The 18,059-nt window shown below is 44.8% G+C and overlaps 1 protein-coding gene across 1 annotated transcript in view; it reads left to right on the top strand.

Moving 5' to 3' along the window:
- Grin2b (glutamate ionotropic receptor NMDA type subunit 2B) overlaps positions 1-18,059 on the top strand; it is a 344,377-nt gene that overhangs the window by 270,634 nt on the left and 55,684 nt on the right. The window contains exons 8-10 of the mRNA XM_042054500.1: positions 13,760-13,962; positions 14,707-14,878; positions 15,312-15,465. Coding sequence (XP_041910434.1) covers positions 13,760-13,962; positions 14,707-14,878; positions 15,312-15,465 — 529 coding nt within the window. The remainder of the gene's footprint in view (positions 1-13,759; positions 13,963-14,706; positions 14,879-15,311; positions 15,466-18,059) is intronic.

The raw sequence follows: 18,059 nt of genomic DNA on the forward strand, positions 1-18,059 counted from the left end.
TTGAGAAACAGGAACGTCAGCTCTGGCTCTACGAGGCCTTCGGTGGGGGAGGCACTCAGCATCCCCTGCATGCAGTACTGTTTCTCATGGGCGCCATTCATCCTCCTGTTGCTTCAGGTGCCTAGGACATCCAGTGCTCCAACAGGTCCCGGGCACATCACATACAGAGAACAGGGCAGACGAGCTCAAGACCACATAGGGGCATCATTATCATACACTTGATGCCGGTCTCGGAACTCTGTGTGCCTTGCTGACCACTGAAATGGCAAAGAGGACACGCGAAAGGCACAGGCCTTGGTGTCAGACTGCCTAAGGTCAAGCCCTTCCCTTGCCAATCCCTTGGCTCAGAAACCCCTAGGCAGGGGTCTCTGTCCTAGCTTGCTTTTCTGTTGTTATGACAACCATAGCAACTTCTGGGTCTTAAGCCATCACTGGGAGAAATCAGGGCAGGGGCTCACAGCAGGAATCTGGAGCAGACACCCCAGAGAAATGCTGCTTCCTGGCTTGCTCCTTGCCAGGACCATCCACCCCGGGAACTGTACCATTCCCAGTGGGCGAGGCTTCCCACGTTAGTCAGTGATGGAACTGTTCCACACAGACCAACCTGATCGAGACAAGCCCCCAACTGAGGATTTTCTGACAAGCCCCCAATTGAGGATTTTCTGACAAGCCCCCAACTGAGGATTTTCTGACAAGCCCCCAATTGAGGATTTTCTGACAAGCCCCCAACTGAGGATTTTCTGCCCAGACCCCCTTACACTGTGCTGAGCTGACAATAAACAGCAGGCAGCACCAGGCCTTAGAGGATCCTTCTGAAGGTGAGGTTTGGCTTCCAGGAAAAGGGCTGTGGAAGGAGTACAGTGGAGGGTAAAAAGAAAAGTCTTCAAAGGGCTAGACCCGGCGGAGGGTCTGGCCTATGGCTCAGGGTAGAAGTGGCGCATAATCTGCTGAGTGAGGCTGGCGCCTCTGTAGACTCTGTCTAAGCCACGGACGGCCTCAAGGCCCAGAGCCCGGTAGAGACTGTGTCTGCACTGGGGACCATAGCTATTAGACAGCACCAACAGATCAGAGGTGGGGGAGAAGATGTCAAGTCTGTCATTTATCTTGTTCCTTTCTCTCACTGTGTTTACTTTTTGTGGCCTCTGGCTTTCTTCTTCTTCCTTCTCTCCATAGGTGAGGTAGGTGGGTAGTTTCTCCACAGTCAATGCAGTGTGGGGCTTCCACAGCTTATACTCCAAAGAGACACAGAGAACCCTTTTCTTATGTCTAAAGCCCCGGATTCAAAAGATTCCAGCCACCCAGTCAGGTGCCTCACATCTCAAGTGCTCCTTTATAACTGGGTTCAGGGTGTGCCTGGATATGTGATAACACAGGGACTTTCACAGGGTCCTGTGGCTGGAATTGCTAAAAAGCAGTTCACAAGGAAAGACGACTCTGGGTAAAAAAGAAAGATGCGGCAGAGAGAGACGATTACAGGCGAGAGGCAGCTGGTGGCATATGGACCGGCAAATGGCGGTTAATCACAGCACAGAATCTGAAACTTTAGGTTACTGTCCTAAAATTAGCAATGACAGAACCAGGATTCTAACTTCATAGCCTCTGCCCCTAACTCCCATGGCCATGCAGAATGAAGGGGCAGGAAGGAATAAGCACTTACAGATGTGCTTACATCGGTCCCATTCATACACAAAGATATAAATTTCAGAGACCTCCTTGCCAAGCTGGCGCAGGAAGTCACAGTTCATAGTGTTCTGATGTTCTGATGTTGCACCGCTTTATTCTGCTTGACAGCTGTCACCTGAGGATAAAGGTAGAGAGTACCGACAAGGAGGTCCAGTGACAAATACTGTCAGTGACCGAAGCCTATAGCCTAGTTCCCAAGCATATTAAACCAGCACTCCAAGGCCCACCCATCATGCATCAGTCAGCCAGCAGCAGCTCTAAGTGGTGTCTACGAGCCCATGGTAACATTCTGCAGTAGGGAATGGATGCTCAGAAACTTGGTGCATAGGTTGAGAGGTCCTTCAGAGCATACTGCATGTCCCCGAAAATGACTTGGGATCCACTTAGGTGTGACAGAGGGGGCCTTGGACGGAAACACACCAATGGAGGAGGTGGAGCTCAATGCAGCCCTTAGCTCCTCTACTTTCTAGAAGGGAACCCTGAAGCTTAGGTTTCTGGAGATGGTGACGTGAGGCATGGGAGTTCAAGAGCTCTTGGACCTGGGAGGAAACAGTGTTGACTCCATCAGCCTCTTTGAGACTGTTTTAACAAATTACCAGCAGAATGCTCTGTAAATAAAGAGATTAAAGCCTTTTGTATGGTGCCCATTTTCCCCTGGGAAGAGGATTATGAGGCAATAGTACTGAGCCAATGGCATTTTCTAGATTCAAAGCCAAAGAGGGTTAGTCACACTTCTGTCCTGTGATTCTGCTTTTATTTGCTTGAATAAGAGTGTGGAATAAAGCCAAAAGAAATCATGCGGAAGTTACCTTGGCTTTGTGAAGCAGCGGCAACCTTAGGGTGTTACAGTTTGTTTCTCCCTTGCTACTTGGAAGAAAAAATATTTTTCTAGGAATCAGGTGAATTTGGAGGGTTGTTATTTTTTCTAATGACAATAATTAGGAGAAGGTGGAGGCTGAGAAAACACGCAAAAACTAACGAGTGACGCAGAGGAGTTAAATAACTCACCAAGGGTTACACAGCACGTCAGTACCTACCACCTGCTAGCATTCTGCCTGTGTGACCCACCATGAACTTCAGTTGACACTCGCCACGATCCTTTTCTCCCCAGCGCCAGGGCTGGCATGGGCGTGGAAGTCAGCGGGGCTAAAATGAACGCTTACATTTTCTCAAATCATCTGTCTGTTATAAGGACTAGAAAAGTCAGGAGCGTTCTCAGGTTAACATGGCACACTGAAAGGCATACAGGTTTCCTGAGTCAGACTGACCAAGGACAAAAGTCTTGGTGACAGGGCTGAGAGATGGCTCTGTGACAACTTGTGTTTGAGTCCTCGGAGTTCATGGAAAAGCCAGATGGGCGTGGTGTGTGCCTGTCATTCCAGCTTGGGGCACACAGAACCAAGGGATCCTAGAGCAAGTTGGATGGCTAGACAAGCCAACACAGCAAGCCTAATATTCAGGAAGAGCTTCAGTGTATAAGGTGGAGAGGGACTCAGAACAGTACCAAACACTGCCCTTTGCACATGTAAGTGTGAATACACACTCATGCATACCACACACACACACACACACACACACACACACACATATAAACACACAATCAGCACCTCGATGAACAGCAAGCTTTTCAGTCTGTATTGTGAGCAACTGGCCATGTAGCAATGGCTGTCTCTGGGGGAAGCTGGCGATAGTGAATTGACAGGCCTCCAAGGGAACTGGCTCATACTGAGCTCCATGGAACCCTAACAGCTGCAATTAGTCCAATATGATCACAGTTCTGTTGCTGGTGTCATCTGAAATGGCTACAGTTGCTGCCTGGTGCCCAAGGAATCAACACCTTTTGTTACAGGTGCCTGTTCCTACTCCAGCTTCATCCTTTAGGATTCCGGAAAAGAAAGATTGGAAGGACTAGTAGACAGCAAGGATCACATGGAACCTGGTTGATGTGCACAGCTGGGAGGCTGGGACTTTCTTGGAGAGGCAGGAAAAGCACCTGAGGTCAGAGATGGCAACTGAGGTCTGGGTAGGAATGACCCAGTATACCTCCCTTCTGGTTGTGAGCTCAGAGCCACCAGGCCCCAGCTCAGTAAGTGGCAATGCAATTCAGAAGCCAAAGGCAGTCATGGATTAAATATAAATATGGAAATTATTTTCAAACACATTTTTCAAAGTCTCGATTCCTAAGCCTAGACGTGACTGGCTATGCAAATGATGGGGAGGAGGCACATCAAGTTGTGCCTGTGGCCTTGTTAGCTGCTCACTGCGGCAGATCATGCTACTGTGCTTTCAGCGGGCTCACATGCAAGTAGGCCAGCCAAGGCCAGGAAAGGTTCTCTTCAGAAAGGCTGAAGAGAAGGGAGAGATGTCTGTGAGGCACCGCCCTTCTCAAAGAAGCCTGAGTGAGGTCTAGTGGAGACTTGGTGGAGAGTCTGACTGCTATCCCGTCAGTCAGTAACTGACGGACGGCAAACAGACCAGAGCACAAGACAAGAAAAGCAGGAATGGCAGAGGCATGCCCCACCTTAGAAACACCGAAAGACCCCCTCTTAAACATGAACTCGCACGTCAGAAGAAAGCTCACATTTTGTTAGCTATCCAAAGGCAGGGCTTGACTCACAAAGCCTGTTGTGGAAGATAAAAGTAACACCAGCCGCCTGACCTTTTGCTTGTTCTGGAATAAATGACCACAGAAGTGGTAATGCTGGTGAAGGGCAGGGAAGAGGGTAGAACATACAGAAACACAGAAGGGCAGAGTTCCCGTCAAAGGGATGCAGCAGAGGGAAGACAGCCCCAACGCAAACAGCAGCTCTGTCTCTGATATACATACAGGCGCAACAAAAACTGTGTGTAAAGAAAGGAGGCAGACTTAAGAAAAGAGAAGCAGGTCACCTTGTTGAGCATGGAGGCACATGCCTGTGGTCCCAGAACTTGAGAAAGGATTAACTGGGTGATCAGAAGTTCGAGGCTAGCCTGAGTTGCATGAAACCCTAGAGAGAGAGAGATGAGAGAGAGAGAGAGACAGAGAGACAGAGAGACAGAGAATCAGAACCCAAAGACCCTATCCTAACAGACACATTTCCAGAGAGAGGCAGGTCCAATGGCCCATATCTGCAATCCTAGGACCTCAGAAGAAGATTGCCAATTCCAGGAACCCCTGAGCTACATGTGGGGTGTGAGGGAGTGGGGGAGGAGAAGAGGACAGAAACAGAACAAGAGATTTCAAAAGGAAGAAAGATGAAATTTTGTTGCATAGACAAAAGCATGGAGACAAATTTGAGATGGGAGCATCATTTCCAGAACTTCGGAGGATAAAGGCCCTGCTGGAGTATATAAGGGCTGTAGCTAGGGGTAGATAAGGAAGACAAGAGGCACAGTGGGAAACGAGAAAGGATGTGGCCAGAGGGTAAAAAGGCTAATCCAAATGTCTAGCAGGCACTCCATGTGAGGCCAGGAGATGAAAACTCCAACAGCCAGAGACCATTACTCAGAGTGGCAGATGTTTCAGAGTGAGCAAAAAGTTGGTGTTGGTGGCAGCTGAGTGAAGGGGACAATTCCAGCCTCTGATGATAGCAATGTTTGTTGCTGCAAGCTTCTTTGTTCTAGCAACATTCAGAATATTTTTTTTAAAAAAGATAGAAAATGTGGGTTCTTTGCATTTTCCTTGCTAGAAATAGATGCTTTGAAAATACCAAGGTGTGGCATGAGTGTGTGTGCATTAAATAGCCTAATATTTATCCTTACAGATATGGTGGAATAAATCAAGGCACATTGATATTAGGGCTACCGCACTGACATTTTAATAAAAACTAACGGGCTAAGGAGACGGCTTTGTCAATAAAATATTTGCCATGCTACCACGAAGAGCTAAATGTAGGTGTTCAGCACCCTAATGAAAGGAATTGTGGCCCTGTGCATTTGTAACCCCAGCCTGGGGAGCCAGGGATGGGCAGATCCCTGGAGCTCACTGGACAGCTAGCCTAGCCTAAGCAGGGAGCACCAAGACCCAGGGAGAGAGAATGTCTCCAAACAGAAAGTAGAACAACTGAAAAAGATATCTAACAAACACCCACATCTGGCATCTATACTCTCGCACACACATGAACACACTTCACACATACATATTACACACATGAGCATGTGTGTGCACACTTGCATGTGCAAAAATGTGCATACACAAAGAGCTAGCTCTGAAGTGTATTAAGCTGGAAGGAAGTTTGTGTAATGAGGTGGGAAAAGCAAGCAGTGGATGAGTGTGTGCATGATTGATTTGGGAAGAGCACACACGCTCACGTATCTTCCTTCTTTGTGCATATATAGATGTATTTGGATAATTAATGGGCAGTATTACTTTGGATGGATGCAGGAAGTAGATATCTATATAAATGTTTATTTGTTATAAGAGACAGAGGCTGTTAGGACTGGATACAGAAAAGCACTCAAGAAAATGAAGCACCATTGTAGTGTCAAACCTTAAAAATCCTAGAGTTAAAATGTATTGCTGGAGGGGTAGAGTGGATAAACCGGAGTTCCCTGGGTTCGGATGTCCTGTTAGGGTCTCATGCCTGCCTAGAGGCTGAAAGATGCGGGGAGACGGGAGGGGCTGAATCTGGCAGCTCTTTGGGAAGGAAAAGACTCCAAATCCAGAAGTCAGCCACCTTACAGCCGTTCCTCCCATCTCTGAGGCTTGCTCATAGAGATAGCCACAGCTTTCAATTTCTCATTTAAAAAGTCAGTCATAGTCAGAGGCTTAAAATAAGTGTTTCGTGTGAGATCCAGATGTCATTTCAGGCAAGAAACAAAAATGCTTCGATTTTTGAAAAGTAACCTCTGACACCTAAAGAGGTTCTAACGAGCTCTTTTGTTCTGATCTCTTCTTAAAAAATGACTTTCTGGGACAAGAGAGGTGACCCAAAGAAACTCATGTCCTTTGCCTGTCGGTGTTAGGAAAGCCCCCTGCCAGCAGAGCCTGCCCTGTCCCCTGTCCCTTCCCTCAGTGGCACTATAGTGCACACCGCAATGATGTCTGTGCTTCTTGCCTGAGGGACTGACTCACGACTTTCAGAAGGAGCATGTTCCTGGTGCTGTCGCTACATCTATGGCCTTATCTGGCTGTCAATGGTGTGCGTTCTACTGGTAGCAATGGCAGAAATCTGTTGACACGTTGGCAAAAGGAGGACTTTGGAGTCTTCGGTTGTCACGAGCTGGGTCCCCTAGAATCCCCACCAGGGGAATGTCAAGAGCCCTGTCTGCTGTGTGCTTGGTTGGCTCAGCTGCTACCAAAGAAGCCAAACCAAGAACCAACCCTAAAGTCATGGCTCTATATCTGTTTCTGAGAAAACCAAGTGAAGGTTTCTTTGTTTTTGTTGCTTGTTTGTTTGTTTGTCTCTCACATAGAAAAGATGCTCTGAGTTCTTGGGAGGTCTTTTTAGCTGTGAATGTGGAAGATAACTGAAATGTTCTAGGCAGATGTCACTGTTAAATGAGCTTGGATTAAGGGGATTACGGATGTTTGTTTAGCGCTGAGGAAGGCCAATGCTGTACATGCATTCTCACAGGTGTTTTTCAAGATTTCATTTTTCCTGATTCTCCTTAATCCTGACTATAAATGCTTTGTTCCGTTTTTCACTTCGGATTTTCTCTGAAATAGTTCCAGTCAACCTCATTTCTTCCCACTCTCTGCAGCCCCAGGATTATATACTTATGCCTTTTCAGACTCCTAGAGAAGGCTTCAGAAAGCTCTCAAAGGCAGGCTTCTATGCCTCCAGCCTTGCCTTCTCCTCCAGCCGTTTCTGTTTGGAGGATTTCACCACACGGCTCTGCAGCTCAAGGAACAGCTGCTTGAAACATATCCCACCTTTTCTACTTAGAGGCATCATCCCTTTATTTTTAATTGTAGGTGTTGATCATTTAAAATAAGATTATTTTATTGCTTGCACTATACAGAATGTGAGGTGTAGCTGGTTCTACTGCACCGGTAGAGCAAATTACTCAAAAAGTACCAAGTCCTGAGTTTGCTTCCCAGCACGGAGAATAGCTAATTTAAGATGCCTATCTGAGCGCCTGGGCTGATGTGTGGAGAACTGTCTACAAAGTTCCCTCTCTCCTTTCAGTCCTCCATCAAGTTGTTCCTTAAAGAAATAGAGGAAGAAGAAATCGTGGTTAAGACATGAGCGTCTTCTGTACTGAAAACTCAGATATTACCCTCATTTGAGAAAGTGAGAGCCTTTAATCCCAGAGGCAGGTGGATCTCTGTGAGTTCGAGGCCATCCTTGTCTACAAGAGGACAGGCTCCAATCTACAGAGAAACCCTGTCTCAGAAAAAAGAAAGAAAGAAAGTGGCTGCTGAGAACACCTCTTCCTCGACCATTATCTCCAAACAGTGCTGGGAAGACCTTCATCCAGAGTGGTCATGGGATCACAAAATTATGTGTGAGACACAGAAAGCAGGTCACCCATCTCTCGGGATATGTAAAGCAAAGCCACGCGAGTTTTAGAGATTTGTCCATGGAATCCTTAGGGACACATTTGGAACTTAGCTTAAAAGGACAGGATACTCGCAAAGCCCCCCCCCCAAAAAAAAAGCCACTAAAGAAGTACAGAAATAGCATGAATTAGAGCAGTTCGGTTATTCTGCACAGAGGGGAGCTGGTAACAAGGGCAGAGTGAGCAGAGGAACCCCTGAATCTGTAGTGTTTGTAATATTCACCACTTTCACGGTGTCCATATTCATTCCAAACCACCCAACCAATGCCACAGAGCAAGAATGTGGGAGGAGCTGAGCACTGGTGAGGGGCCTGTTTGATAGTGGCAGAGCTCGCATAGTAATGACGGTTAGGACTTTAGGAAGAAGAGAATGAAGCTAGTCCAGGGATCAGAGACCTTCCTATGTCCGGAGCTATCATTTAGGTTGTAAAGTCCAGGTTGAAAGGAGGGGTCTCTGTGAGGCTTCTCTGTGGCTTTTCTTAAAATGATTACTTCTACTCTGAATGTCAAAGTATGTGTTAATACCTTCCATGGAGGTGAGAGTCAAAGCCTCATTTGATATCATCAGTCAAGTTGGTCCCCTTGAGATTGTCCTCAGAAGGTCAAAGAGTTGGGAGGCCATTCATGAGAGGAGTTCAACCTTGGAGTCACACTGCTTGGCTTCAAGTCCTGATTTTGCACACAACACTCATTTCTCCTGTTTGTTATCTTAGAAGTCAGCCAATCCTTTTATAGACGGAGGTATCAATGGGGTGGCTATCTCATAGGTTAGCTGGGATGATGAATGAGATTATTAGACTATCAGATGAGCCCAAAGCCTGACACCTTTCCGCCCCCAATAAACATCATGTGGTCCTGCTGTCTATTAGCATGTGACCCAGTGCCTGCAACGTACTGGTGTGTAATTATCATTGAATTGAACTGACGTGAAACAGAGACGTGATCCTGCTGGTCTGGGGAAGGGTGTGTGAGAGAATTCTGTAACAACTTATTGTTGGGAAAGTAAGAATGGCGTATTTAATAAAAAAAAGCCAGGAGATCATAGAATTGCAGGATCAGAGCTGAGTTTCCCTGCTGGGGTGTTGTGAACACAGAGGGGAGTCATCCGCACCCTCTCTTCACCCCATGTGCTAGACACTGTACATCTATAAATACATCATCTGGTATCACAATAGCTTTCACAGACTGCCATTGATTGAAATATCCTCTTTTCAGAACAGTTGCTTTTGAAAAAAAATATGAATGCTGGAGTTTCAGAATAAATAACACTGAGTTTTATTCCATTTGGTTCAATCCATCATTCCAATTAATTTGCATCTCTTCCAAACTTGATTCAGCAGTTTATATCATCTGTCCTCACTAGGTTATTATTGTCTGCAATTTCTTGAGCACAACTTCAGTTCTGTTCTCTTAAACACTGTAGAGGTCACTTCTAAGAGCAAAGTCCCCTGACATGTCACCAAAGACCTCTCTCTGTGTTGACATTGATTCATTAAACAATCTTTTCTTTTCTTTTGCATTATAGCTTTTAAAAACTTCTTCTCAGTCTGTCAAAGTTTGCAGTAATCCACGTTGTAGTTCATCTTGTTCACAAAATGTCAGGGGAAACTTAGCCAAAACTCTCTCTCCACAGCATCATCTTCCACAGGTATAGTAAGTCTATTAGCAAAGTAATGGCCACTGCTTTCTTACAGTCTGTCCCTGGCTGGCCTATGTTGAGCATCCCTAAATCAAATGATTCCCTTTTCTGAGTTTCCCGATCCATGGAACTGAAGTTTTATTAAATAGATGTGGGCCGGGCTCACACACAGGACTTGATCACACATAGGTAAGACATTTGGGCACAATGCAAAGGACAGGGAGAAGTTGTTGAAATATTTGATATATGACAAAGTCATGAAGTATGTGTGTGTGTGTGTGTGTGTGTGTGTGTGTCTGTCTAATGTGTGTTTTTATGTTGGTGTGTGCACATGTGCATATATATGTAGAGAGTCTGTAAGAGGACAGTGGGTTCTTTCCTTATTTGCTTTCCACCTTATTTTTGGGGCAGGCTCTTTTACGGTATCTGAAGCTCTCAAATTAGTCTAGACTGTCTCGCCAGTGAACACTTAAGGATCTACCTCTTTCTGCTTCCTCAAAGTAGGGATAGCAGATGCATGCTGGAGATTTGAACTCAGGTCTTCATGTTTGTGCTGAAAAGCATTCTGCAGCTAATCTAATCCACAATGTTCCAAGTTGTGATTTAAGAAAGTCACCTGGAAGCAGTGTCTATAGCATCCTCGGGGAGGGCACCATGTGAGTTCAGAAGTCCTGCAGGAGTTACAAGGCGAGACCTTTTACTATAGGCTAGTTGTGATAAAGACATAAGAATACAATTGGACTTAGAAGGGAAAAAAAGGCCAAAGAACTTATTGAGGAAAGATGATAGGACTTAAAAATAAATAAAAATAGGCACTTTAAGGCTTTTCAACCATTCCCACATATGTGTGCTTGATTATGTGCTTTGACCCTGGAGTAAATAGTCTTTCTTGGGTATGTATGTGATTCAGCAGGTCTCCAGGGATGTGTTTTCTTTCTCTCGAAGGCTCTCTGAGTGTCTGGGAGGTCATTTGGAGACAGCCTTAGCACCACGAGGTGAACAGACCTGCAGCAAGATCAGTAGTTTATTGAAGAGCAAGCAGTCTCCACCTTAGGACAGCTTGTGATTTTTCAACTTTGTGAGGACCTGAAAGTGATGTTTCATCCTTTATTCAAAAAAGCCATGTTTCATTTTATTTTACTTATCTTCTCTATGTGTGCAGGTGTGTGTGTGTCTTCTCTATGTGTGCAGGTGTGTGTGTGTCTTCTCTATGTGTGCATGTGTGTGTGTATCTTCTCTATGTGTGCAGGTGTGTGTGTATCTTCTCTATGTGTGCATGTGTGTGTGTGTATATCTTCTCTATGTGTGCATGTGTGTGTGTATCTTCTCTATGTGTGCATGTGTGTGTGTATCTTCTCTATGTGTGCATGTGTATGTGTATCTTCTCTATGTGTGCATGTGTATGTGTGTGTGTGTATCTTCTCTATGTGTGCAGGTGTGTGTGTGTGTCTTCTCTATGTGTGCATGTGTGTGTGTCTTCTCTATGTGTGCAGGTGTGTGTGTATCTTCTCTATGTGTGCAGGTGTGTGTGTATCTTCTCTATGTGTGCAGGTGTGTGTGTATCTTCTCTATGTGTGCAGGTGTGTATGTGTGTGTGTGTAGCTATGTTTTCATTTGAGACTGGTGGTATATGGTAGGTCAAGGGTGGCCAAGTTATGATGGGCTTATTAGGTCATAATCCCATCAGAGGTCATGGCACATCTATACACATAAAGGAAAGAAAGCATTGGGTTCAGTGCTTAATTCTGAATCTAGAAGCAAAAGAGCTTGGGGATAAAAACCAAAATAGCTAGCACCGAGTAAATGCCAGAAAAAAAAAATCCTGCAATTGCCAAACAAGATCATCTAGGACACAAAATCAGCGTCCATGTTATAAAAGATGTAATGAAAAGGCAAGGCAGTGGCTATGCAGACCTAATTTGTTGGGGGGGGGGGGTAGAGTGAGCTGCTTTGTGGGATGAGCTAGAGGAAGGAACCAACCACCCTTAAGTTAGACAAAAGCAGGGACTAAGATGAGAGGAGTTCAAGTTGGTAATAGTATAGGAGTCCATGCCTCTTGACTGAGGTTTCTGTCCCGCCCAGTTCCACAGTCCTTCAGTCCCAAAGAAACACACAGAGGTCTACATTAATCATAAACTGATTGACCTATTAGCTTATGCTTCTTATTAGCTCTTTCTTGCATCTTATATTAGCTCATTATTCTTGTCTGTGTTAGCCATGTGGCTTGGTACCTTTCATCAGCAAAGCATTCTCACCTTTCTTCCTCTCTGTCTTAGTGACAACTGCAGATTGTGTCTTTCTTCTTCCCAGAATTCTCCTGTTCTCGTTGCCCCGCCTCTACTTCCTGCCTGGCTACTGACCAATCAGCATTTTATTAAAAATAATACAAGTGACAGGATAAAGGACCATTGTCCCACAGCACGTGCCTGTGTGTTTGAAATTGAAATTAGTCTATGGCTGCACTGCTTCTCACTCACATCTGGAATTTCATAAACTAGTCTCATGGGTTTGATACCTCACCTGGATCACCCTAACTACACAAAAGAAACCGTAGACTGTAAAGATACCTTATTTCCTCGTGACAACTGAAGATGCTCAGTTATTTGAAAATTAAAATCCTTTCTTCACCCCCCCCCTTTAAACTGTGTACAGATTCAACATAAAATCATGGCTTAAGGCCTCTGCCATGAGGCAAATGAGCCCACCCATTACTCATGGCAACTTACAGCAGGTCTGCCATATATGACCCAGGGAATGCACACACGGCAACTGACAGCAGGTCTGCCATGTATGATCCAGGGAATGCACACATAGCAACTGACAGCAGGTCTGTCATGTATGATCCAGGGAATGCACACATAGCAACTGACTGCAGGTCTGTCATATATGATCCAGGGAATGCACACATGGCAACTGACAGCAGGTTCGTGATGTATGACCCAGGGAATGCACACACGGCAGCTGACTGCAGGTCTGTCATATATGACCCAGGGAATGCACACACGACAACTGACAGCAGGTATGTCATGTATGACCCAGGGGATGCACACACGGCAACTGACAGCAGTTCTGCCATGTATGACCCAGAGAATGCATACACAGCAACTGACAGCAGGTCTGTCATGTATGATCCAGGGAATGCACACATAGCAACTGACTGCAGGTCTGTCATATATGACCCAGGGAATGCACACATGGCAGCTGACTGCAGGTCTGTCATGTATGATCCAGGGAATGCACACACGGCACACTTTCCACAGCAGAGTCATGGTGATGGCTTTCCCATCATGGGTGCCATAGTCTTTGTGGCCCCGACATGGCTGCTCACAGAGAGACCTATCTCTTTCACCCCAGGCTGTTGTCTTAGTTCAGCAGGTGCAACCTTGCACTGAAACATGCAGTTGTCAGAAACACAACCACACGCCCTTCTCCAAGCAAGTAGTGTCTATATTACTTCATCACAATGTAATGTTCTAAATCAGAGATTCATAGTTCTCTGAACAATTCCCCAGTGAACTTCAGGTATGACTCAGCACATCCGGCTAGCTCATTAGCTAAAGGCACTCTCTCTCCTTATACTCTTTCCTAATACTCTGTGCTGATTTCAGGATTGTTTGTTATTATAGCTGAGTAAAACAAACAAACAAACCAACCCCACAGCCATGTGACCCAGGAAAGCCAAGAATTTCACAGCTCTTGATACGGGAGTGATGGGGTTTTGGAGGGTGCTCAGACCGTTGCAGGTCCTAATTCAATACTGAATGAGAGGGGAGTGAGTTAAATGATTACAGTCGTTTCATTTTCAACATCTGTTTGGGGAAGTATTCTCCCATCGTGTGCTGTGCTGGTATTGGTTTGCAGTTGTTTAACCGTTTCTGAGACGATTCAGAGAAGACTGGGAGAGGCGATGGCGGTGGTTGATGGTGGCTGAGTGCTTCCTTCATCTCTGTGCAGGTGGGGAAGTGGAAAGACAAGTCCCTGCAGATGAAATACTATGTGTGGCCTCGAATGTGCCCCGAAACCGAAGAGCAGGAGGATGACCATCTGAGCATTGTGACCTTGGAGGAGGCGCCGTTTGTCATTGTGGAAAGTGTGGACCCTCTCAGTGGAACCTGCATGAGGAACACGGTCCCGTGCCAGAAGCGCATCATCTCTGAGTATGGCACCTCCCCAGATGGATGGTTATGGTTGGCCCGGGAAAGAGTTAGCTGTGCTGTTTGCTGACATGGAGTTAGGCACCCTGGAAAATTCTCAGCTGCCAAGAAGCTGTAGGATCAGTGGGAGCTTTGGTTAGACATGTGGCTCCATCTAAAACCCTGACCTGAGACAATGACTGCTCTGTTAAGATTCCTTTGCTCTTGCCCAGACTCGGTGACTGGGAGCTCAAGTCTACTGACTTTAAAGTTTCTTTGAGTGTGGAAATGTGTTCTCTCGAAGCTGACATTTTGAGAATTAGACCTATTTTTTTTGAAACAATTCCACTTGATTTATGCTGTCAAAAGTTGGGGTTACAATGTCCTTAGATGTGGAAGGAGGAGGCAAGCACCTTGAGGGGACAAATGCAGAGTCTCCTAGCATCTGGTAGGCAATTGTACCTGAATTCAGGTTTTCACAGAAACCGTGAACTCAGTGAGGAATTCATTAAGCCGAGCCTGTAGGATACGTGCCTTTTTTCATCTATGTTAAACTTCAAAGGAACCTTGAAACTTGTGCCACAGTATGGCTCAGGATACTGAGACAATAAAAAAGTACCACGGCTCTAGGTCTGATCTCTTTCCTTACTCAAGAATAAACTGTACTGTGGGGGTGGAGGTGGAGGTTGGAGTTTTAATGAAAAAGTAATATCTCCTTCTTGCACAAAGTCTTGCTTTGTTTGTTTGTTTCTTCCTGTAACCGGGCAGGAATAAAACAGATGAAGAGCCAGGCTACATCAAAAAATGCTGCAAGGGCTTCTGTATTGATATCCTGAAGAAAATTTCTAAGTCTGTGAAGTTCACCTATGACCTTTACCTGGTGACCAATGGCAAGCATGGGAAGAAGATCAACGGGACCTGGAATGGCATGATTGGTGAGGTCGGTATCAGGACACAAGGTCATGACCAAGTCATTTCCATTGTGCATGGACGTTTAGCTTAAATATTATTAAAGGTTTATCTTAAGAATTTAACACCATGTGAGATAGTAGTGAGAGAGAAGGAGAAATAGTTCAGCCGGTAATGTGCTAACCTCATAATCATGAGGACCCGAGCTTGATCCCCAGAACCAAAATAAAATATCAAGGACAGTGATGTCTGTTTTAAAATCCCAGTGCTGGGAAGGATATCTGGGGCTGGTGGCCACCCAGTCCAGCCAAATTGGTGAGCTCTGGGCCAACAACAGACCCACAGAGGAAGTGAATGGTATTCTAGGGATGGTGTCCAACTTACTGCTGAGCCATGGAAATTTTGCTTATGGTAGAGCTGCCTTCAATAACGTTCTAATCGGAGCATTGTGCCTTTTTCTTCAGGTGGTCATGAAGAGGGCCTACATGGCAGTGGGGTCACTAACTATCAATGAAGAGCGATCAGAGGTGGTCGACTTCTCTGTGCCCTTCATAGAGACTGGCATCAGTGTCATGGTATCACGCAGCAATGGGACCGTGTCGCCTTCTGCCTTCTTAGGTAAATCACATGTTTACTGATGACAGAAAAGGAACTCAAGGACAAGCGGCTGGGATGAGAAACAATGTCAGGACATGGTTTGTTGAGAGTGTAATTCAGACAGGGAATTCTTTGGGGGCACTTGGTCATTCTTAAACATAAAAATTAAAAACATCTAGAAATCAGGGAGGTGTGTTGCCCTACAAGAAAACACTATGAGAACGGTCATCACAAGTCCCATATAGTCCCCTTATTATCACTTAGTGCTCATTTGATCTTGAAAGAATTTGTTCATCCTGGTGCTCCATTTTCCTCATCCACAGAATAGGGCATCTCAATTAGTTGACCTCTAAGACTTCTGTCTGCAACAATATTTCTAAGTCTAGGTATCTTCTGTCTTAGTTACTAGTCTATTGGTGTGGAAAGACACCATGACCAAGGCTACTCATATAAAAGAAAGTCTTTGATCGAGGTCTTGCTTACAGACTCAGGGGATCCATTATCATCATGGCAGGAAACAGACAGGCATGGCGCTGGAGCAACAGCTGAGAGCTTTACATCCTGATCCATAGGTAGCAGGTATTGAAAGAGAGAGAAACTGGGCCTGGAATGGGCTCTTGAAACTTCAATGCCCACTCCTAGTGACAGGCCTCCTCCAACAAGGCCACATCTCTTAATCCTTGTCAAACAGTTTATCAACTGGGGATGAAGCAGGCAATACTTGAGTCTACAGGGGCCATTTTCATTCACACCACAGCCTCATCGACAGACCTATTTATTTTTTAGTTATCCTCAAGAATAAAGCTTAGGGCGAACACTCCTATAAACACACAAATATTTTCTGTTATCACGGGAGTTTTCTGAGACTTTCCTAGTCAGAGCTCATCTGATGCTTCTTCCTGCCCCATTTCTCACCTTCTTCTCCAATACCATTCTCTGCTTGCCCACTCTCTAGCACTTCTCAGATGTAAAAAGCTTTAGATATGATTGAAGAATGGGTGAGATAAGACAACAGCTTCAATTAAATGAGGTCTTTTGTGAGCTCACTGTATATATATATATATATATATATATATATATATATATATATATATAAAATTGAGCCAGGGTTTAGAAAATAAAATATCACCTTGGAAACAGAGCAGAACATTGAACTAAGAGATATAAAGCCCTATGTGGTCATAAACAAGGTATAAAGGTATAAGTCTTTGGACTAGTCATAATCTCTATAAGGGGAAGAACATTTTTAAAATGGGAATATTAGAAAAGATGGTAACTGGCCTTTACTTAAATTCTGTCTGTGAGGGAATAATTCAATTAATGTACCACTAAATGAAATAATAGATTCTATAAAATTTTTCTATAAGTGACTTAAGTTTCTTAGCCAATCTTTTTATCCATGATAGAGCATTTTTCAGGAGTTCTTCAATAAAGCCCAGGCATGGTAGTCATCATATGTCCTAGTCCACTCTGCAACCTGGGGCAACTGTGGTGGACAGACACACGTATGCAGCATAATATTGTGGGAAGTTCTAGGCAGTGTTTCAGGGCAACCTCAATTCATAACCCGACTGCCACTTTCTGAGCATGAATGCAGAAAGAACCTGGCCCTCTCCCACTTCATTTACCATTTACTGTAAAATAAACAGAGCCACCCGGTAATGAAAGGCCCATTGGAAGGATTATAAACACTGGCGCATGAGGGAAGTCCTTTATAAAGTCCTTTTGTAAAGATCGATAAAGATGTTGGGTACATTGTTTGCAGAAAGTTGCCCTACATTAGGTAAGGCAGGAGTGGGAGGGGCAGGAATCACAGGTGTGGAGCATTCATTATGTTCTTGGCCAATCATAGACCAGCATGAAGCCAGTTATAGTCAAGGGTGGAGGAGGTTTTCCCCGCACCAGATGAAGCCAGCTCAAATGTACCTTGTAGGTTTGAACCCTGCTGCCACTGAGAACTTTGCTTTTTCACAGCAGTGTGTTAAGTTCTAGGGCTTTCTTAAGGGTATTTTTAAATTGATTAAGTGACCAGGCTTTTATAATCCCATTGGAAGTTCAATAATAAAGTAGGTTTCAGAATGGGAAATATATTTTCTAATTTTCAGCCAACTTCCCCCTTTCAACTTCATCTTTATTAATAACTTGGAAGAAGGGGAAAGCAGCCTGTTAATTCACTGATTATGAGTTTACAAAGTGATGTGACAGCTAAAAAGGCCAGAACTATTTTGGGACACCATTGAGAGGCACTGTATCATGGGACAGAATTACTATCATTCTTTTGTGTCTGCGGCATCATGGAGATGGCTTATTGGAAGATAGTGTTCAGCTTATGCATCCCTCTAAACCAGAGAGATTTAGCTCAAATGGAATAAATCCAGCAAATATGGTGAAAGACACTTAAAAAGCATTCATAGAATCATCTTGTTCTCTTGCCTAGCCTTAGCCCCTTGCTTAGTCGTGAGAATCAGATAGTAGCTGCTTTGGGATTCGCAAACCATGCCTGTTCCCTTGCTACCTGGGAAATGTCTGCTACTGCAGACACTGAGAGCCAGTATAGATAGTTTTTTTTTAACTGATTAACTTATACCCTCATATCTTCATGATAGCTAGTATAA

The sequence above is a fragment of the Arvicola amphibius genome, chromosome 2 (assembly GCF_903992535.2).
Source record: "Arvicola amphibius chromosome 2, mArvAmp1.2, whole genome shotgun sequence".
Lineage (NCBI taxonomy): Eukaryota > Metazoa > Chordata > Mammalia > Rodentia > Cricetidae > Arvicola > Arvicola amphibius.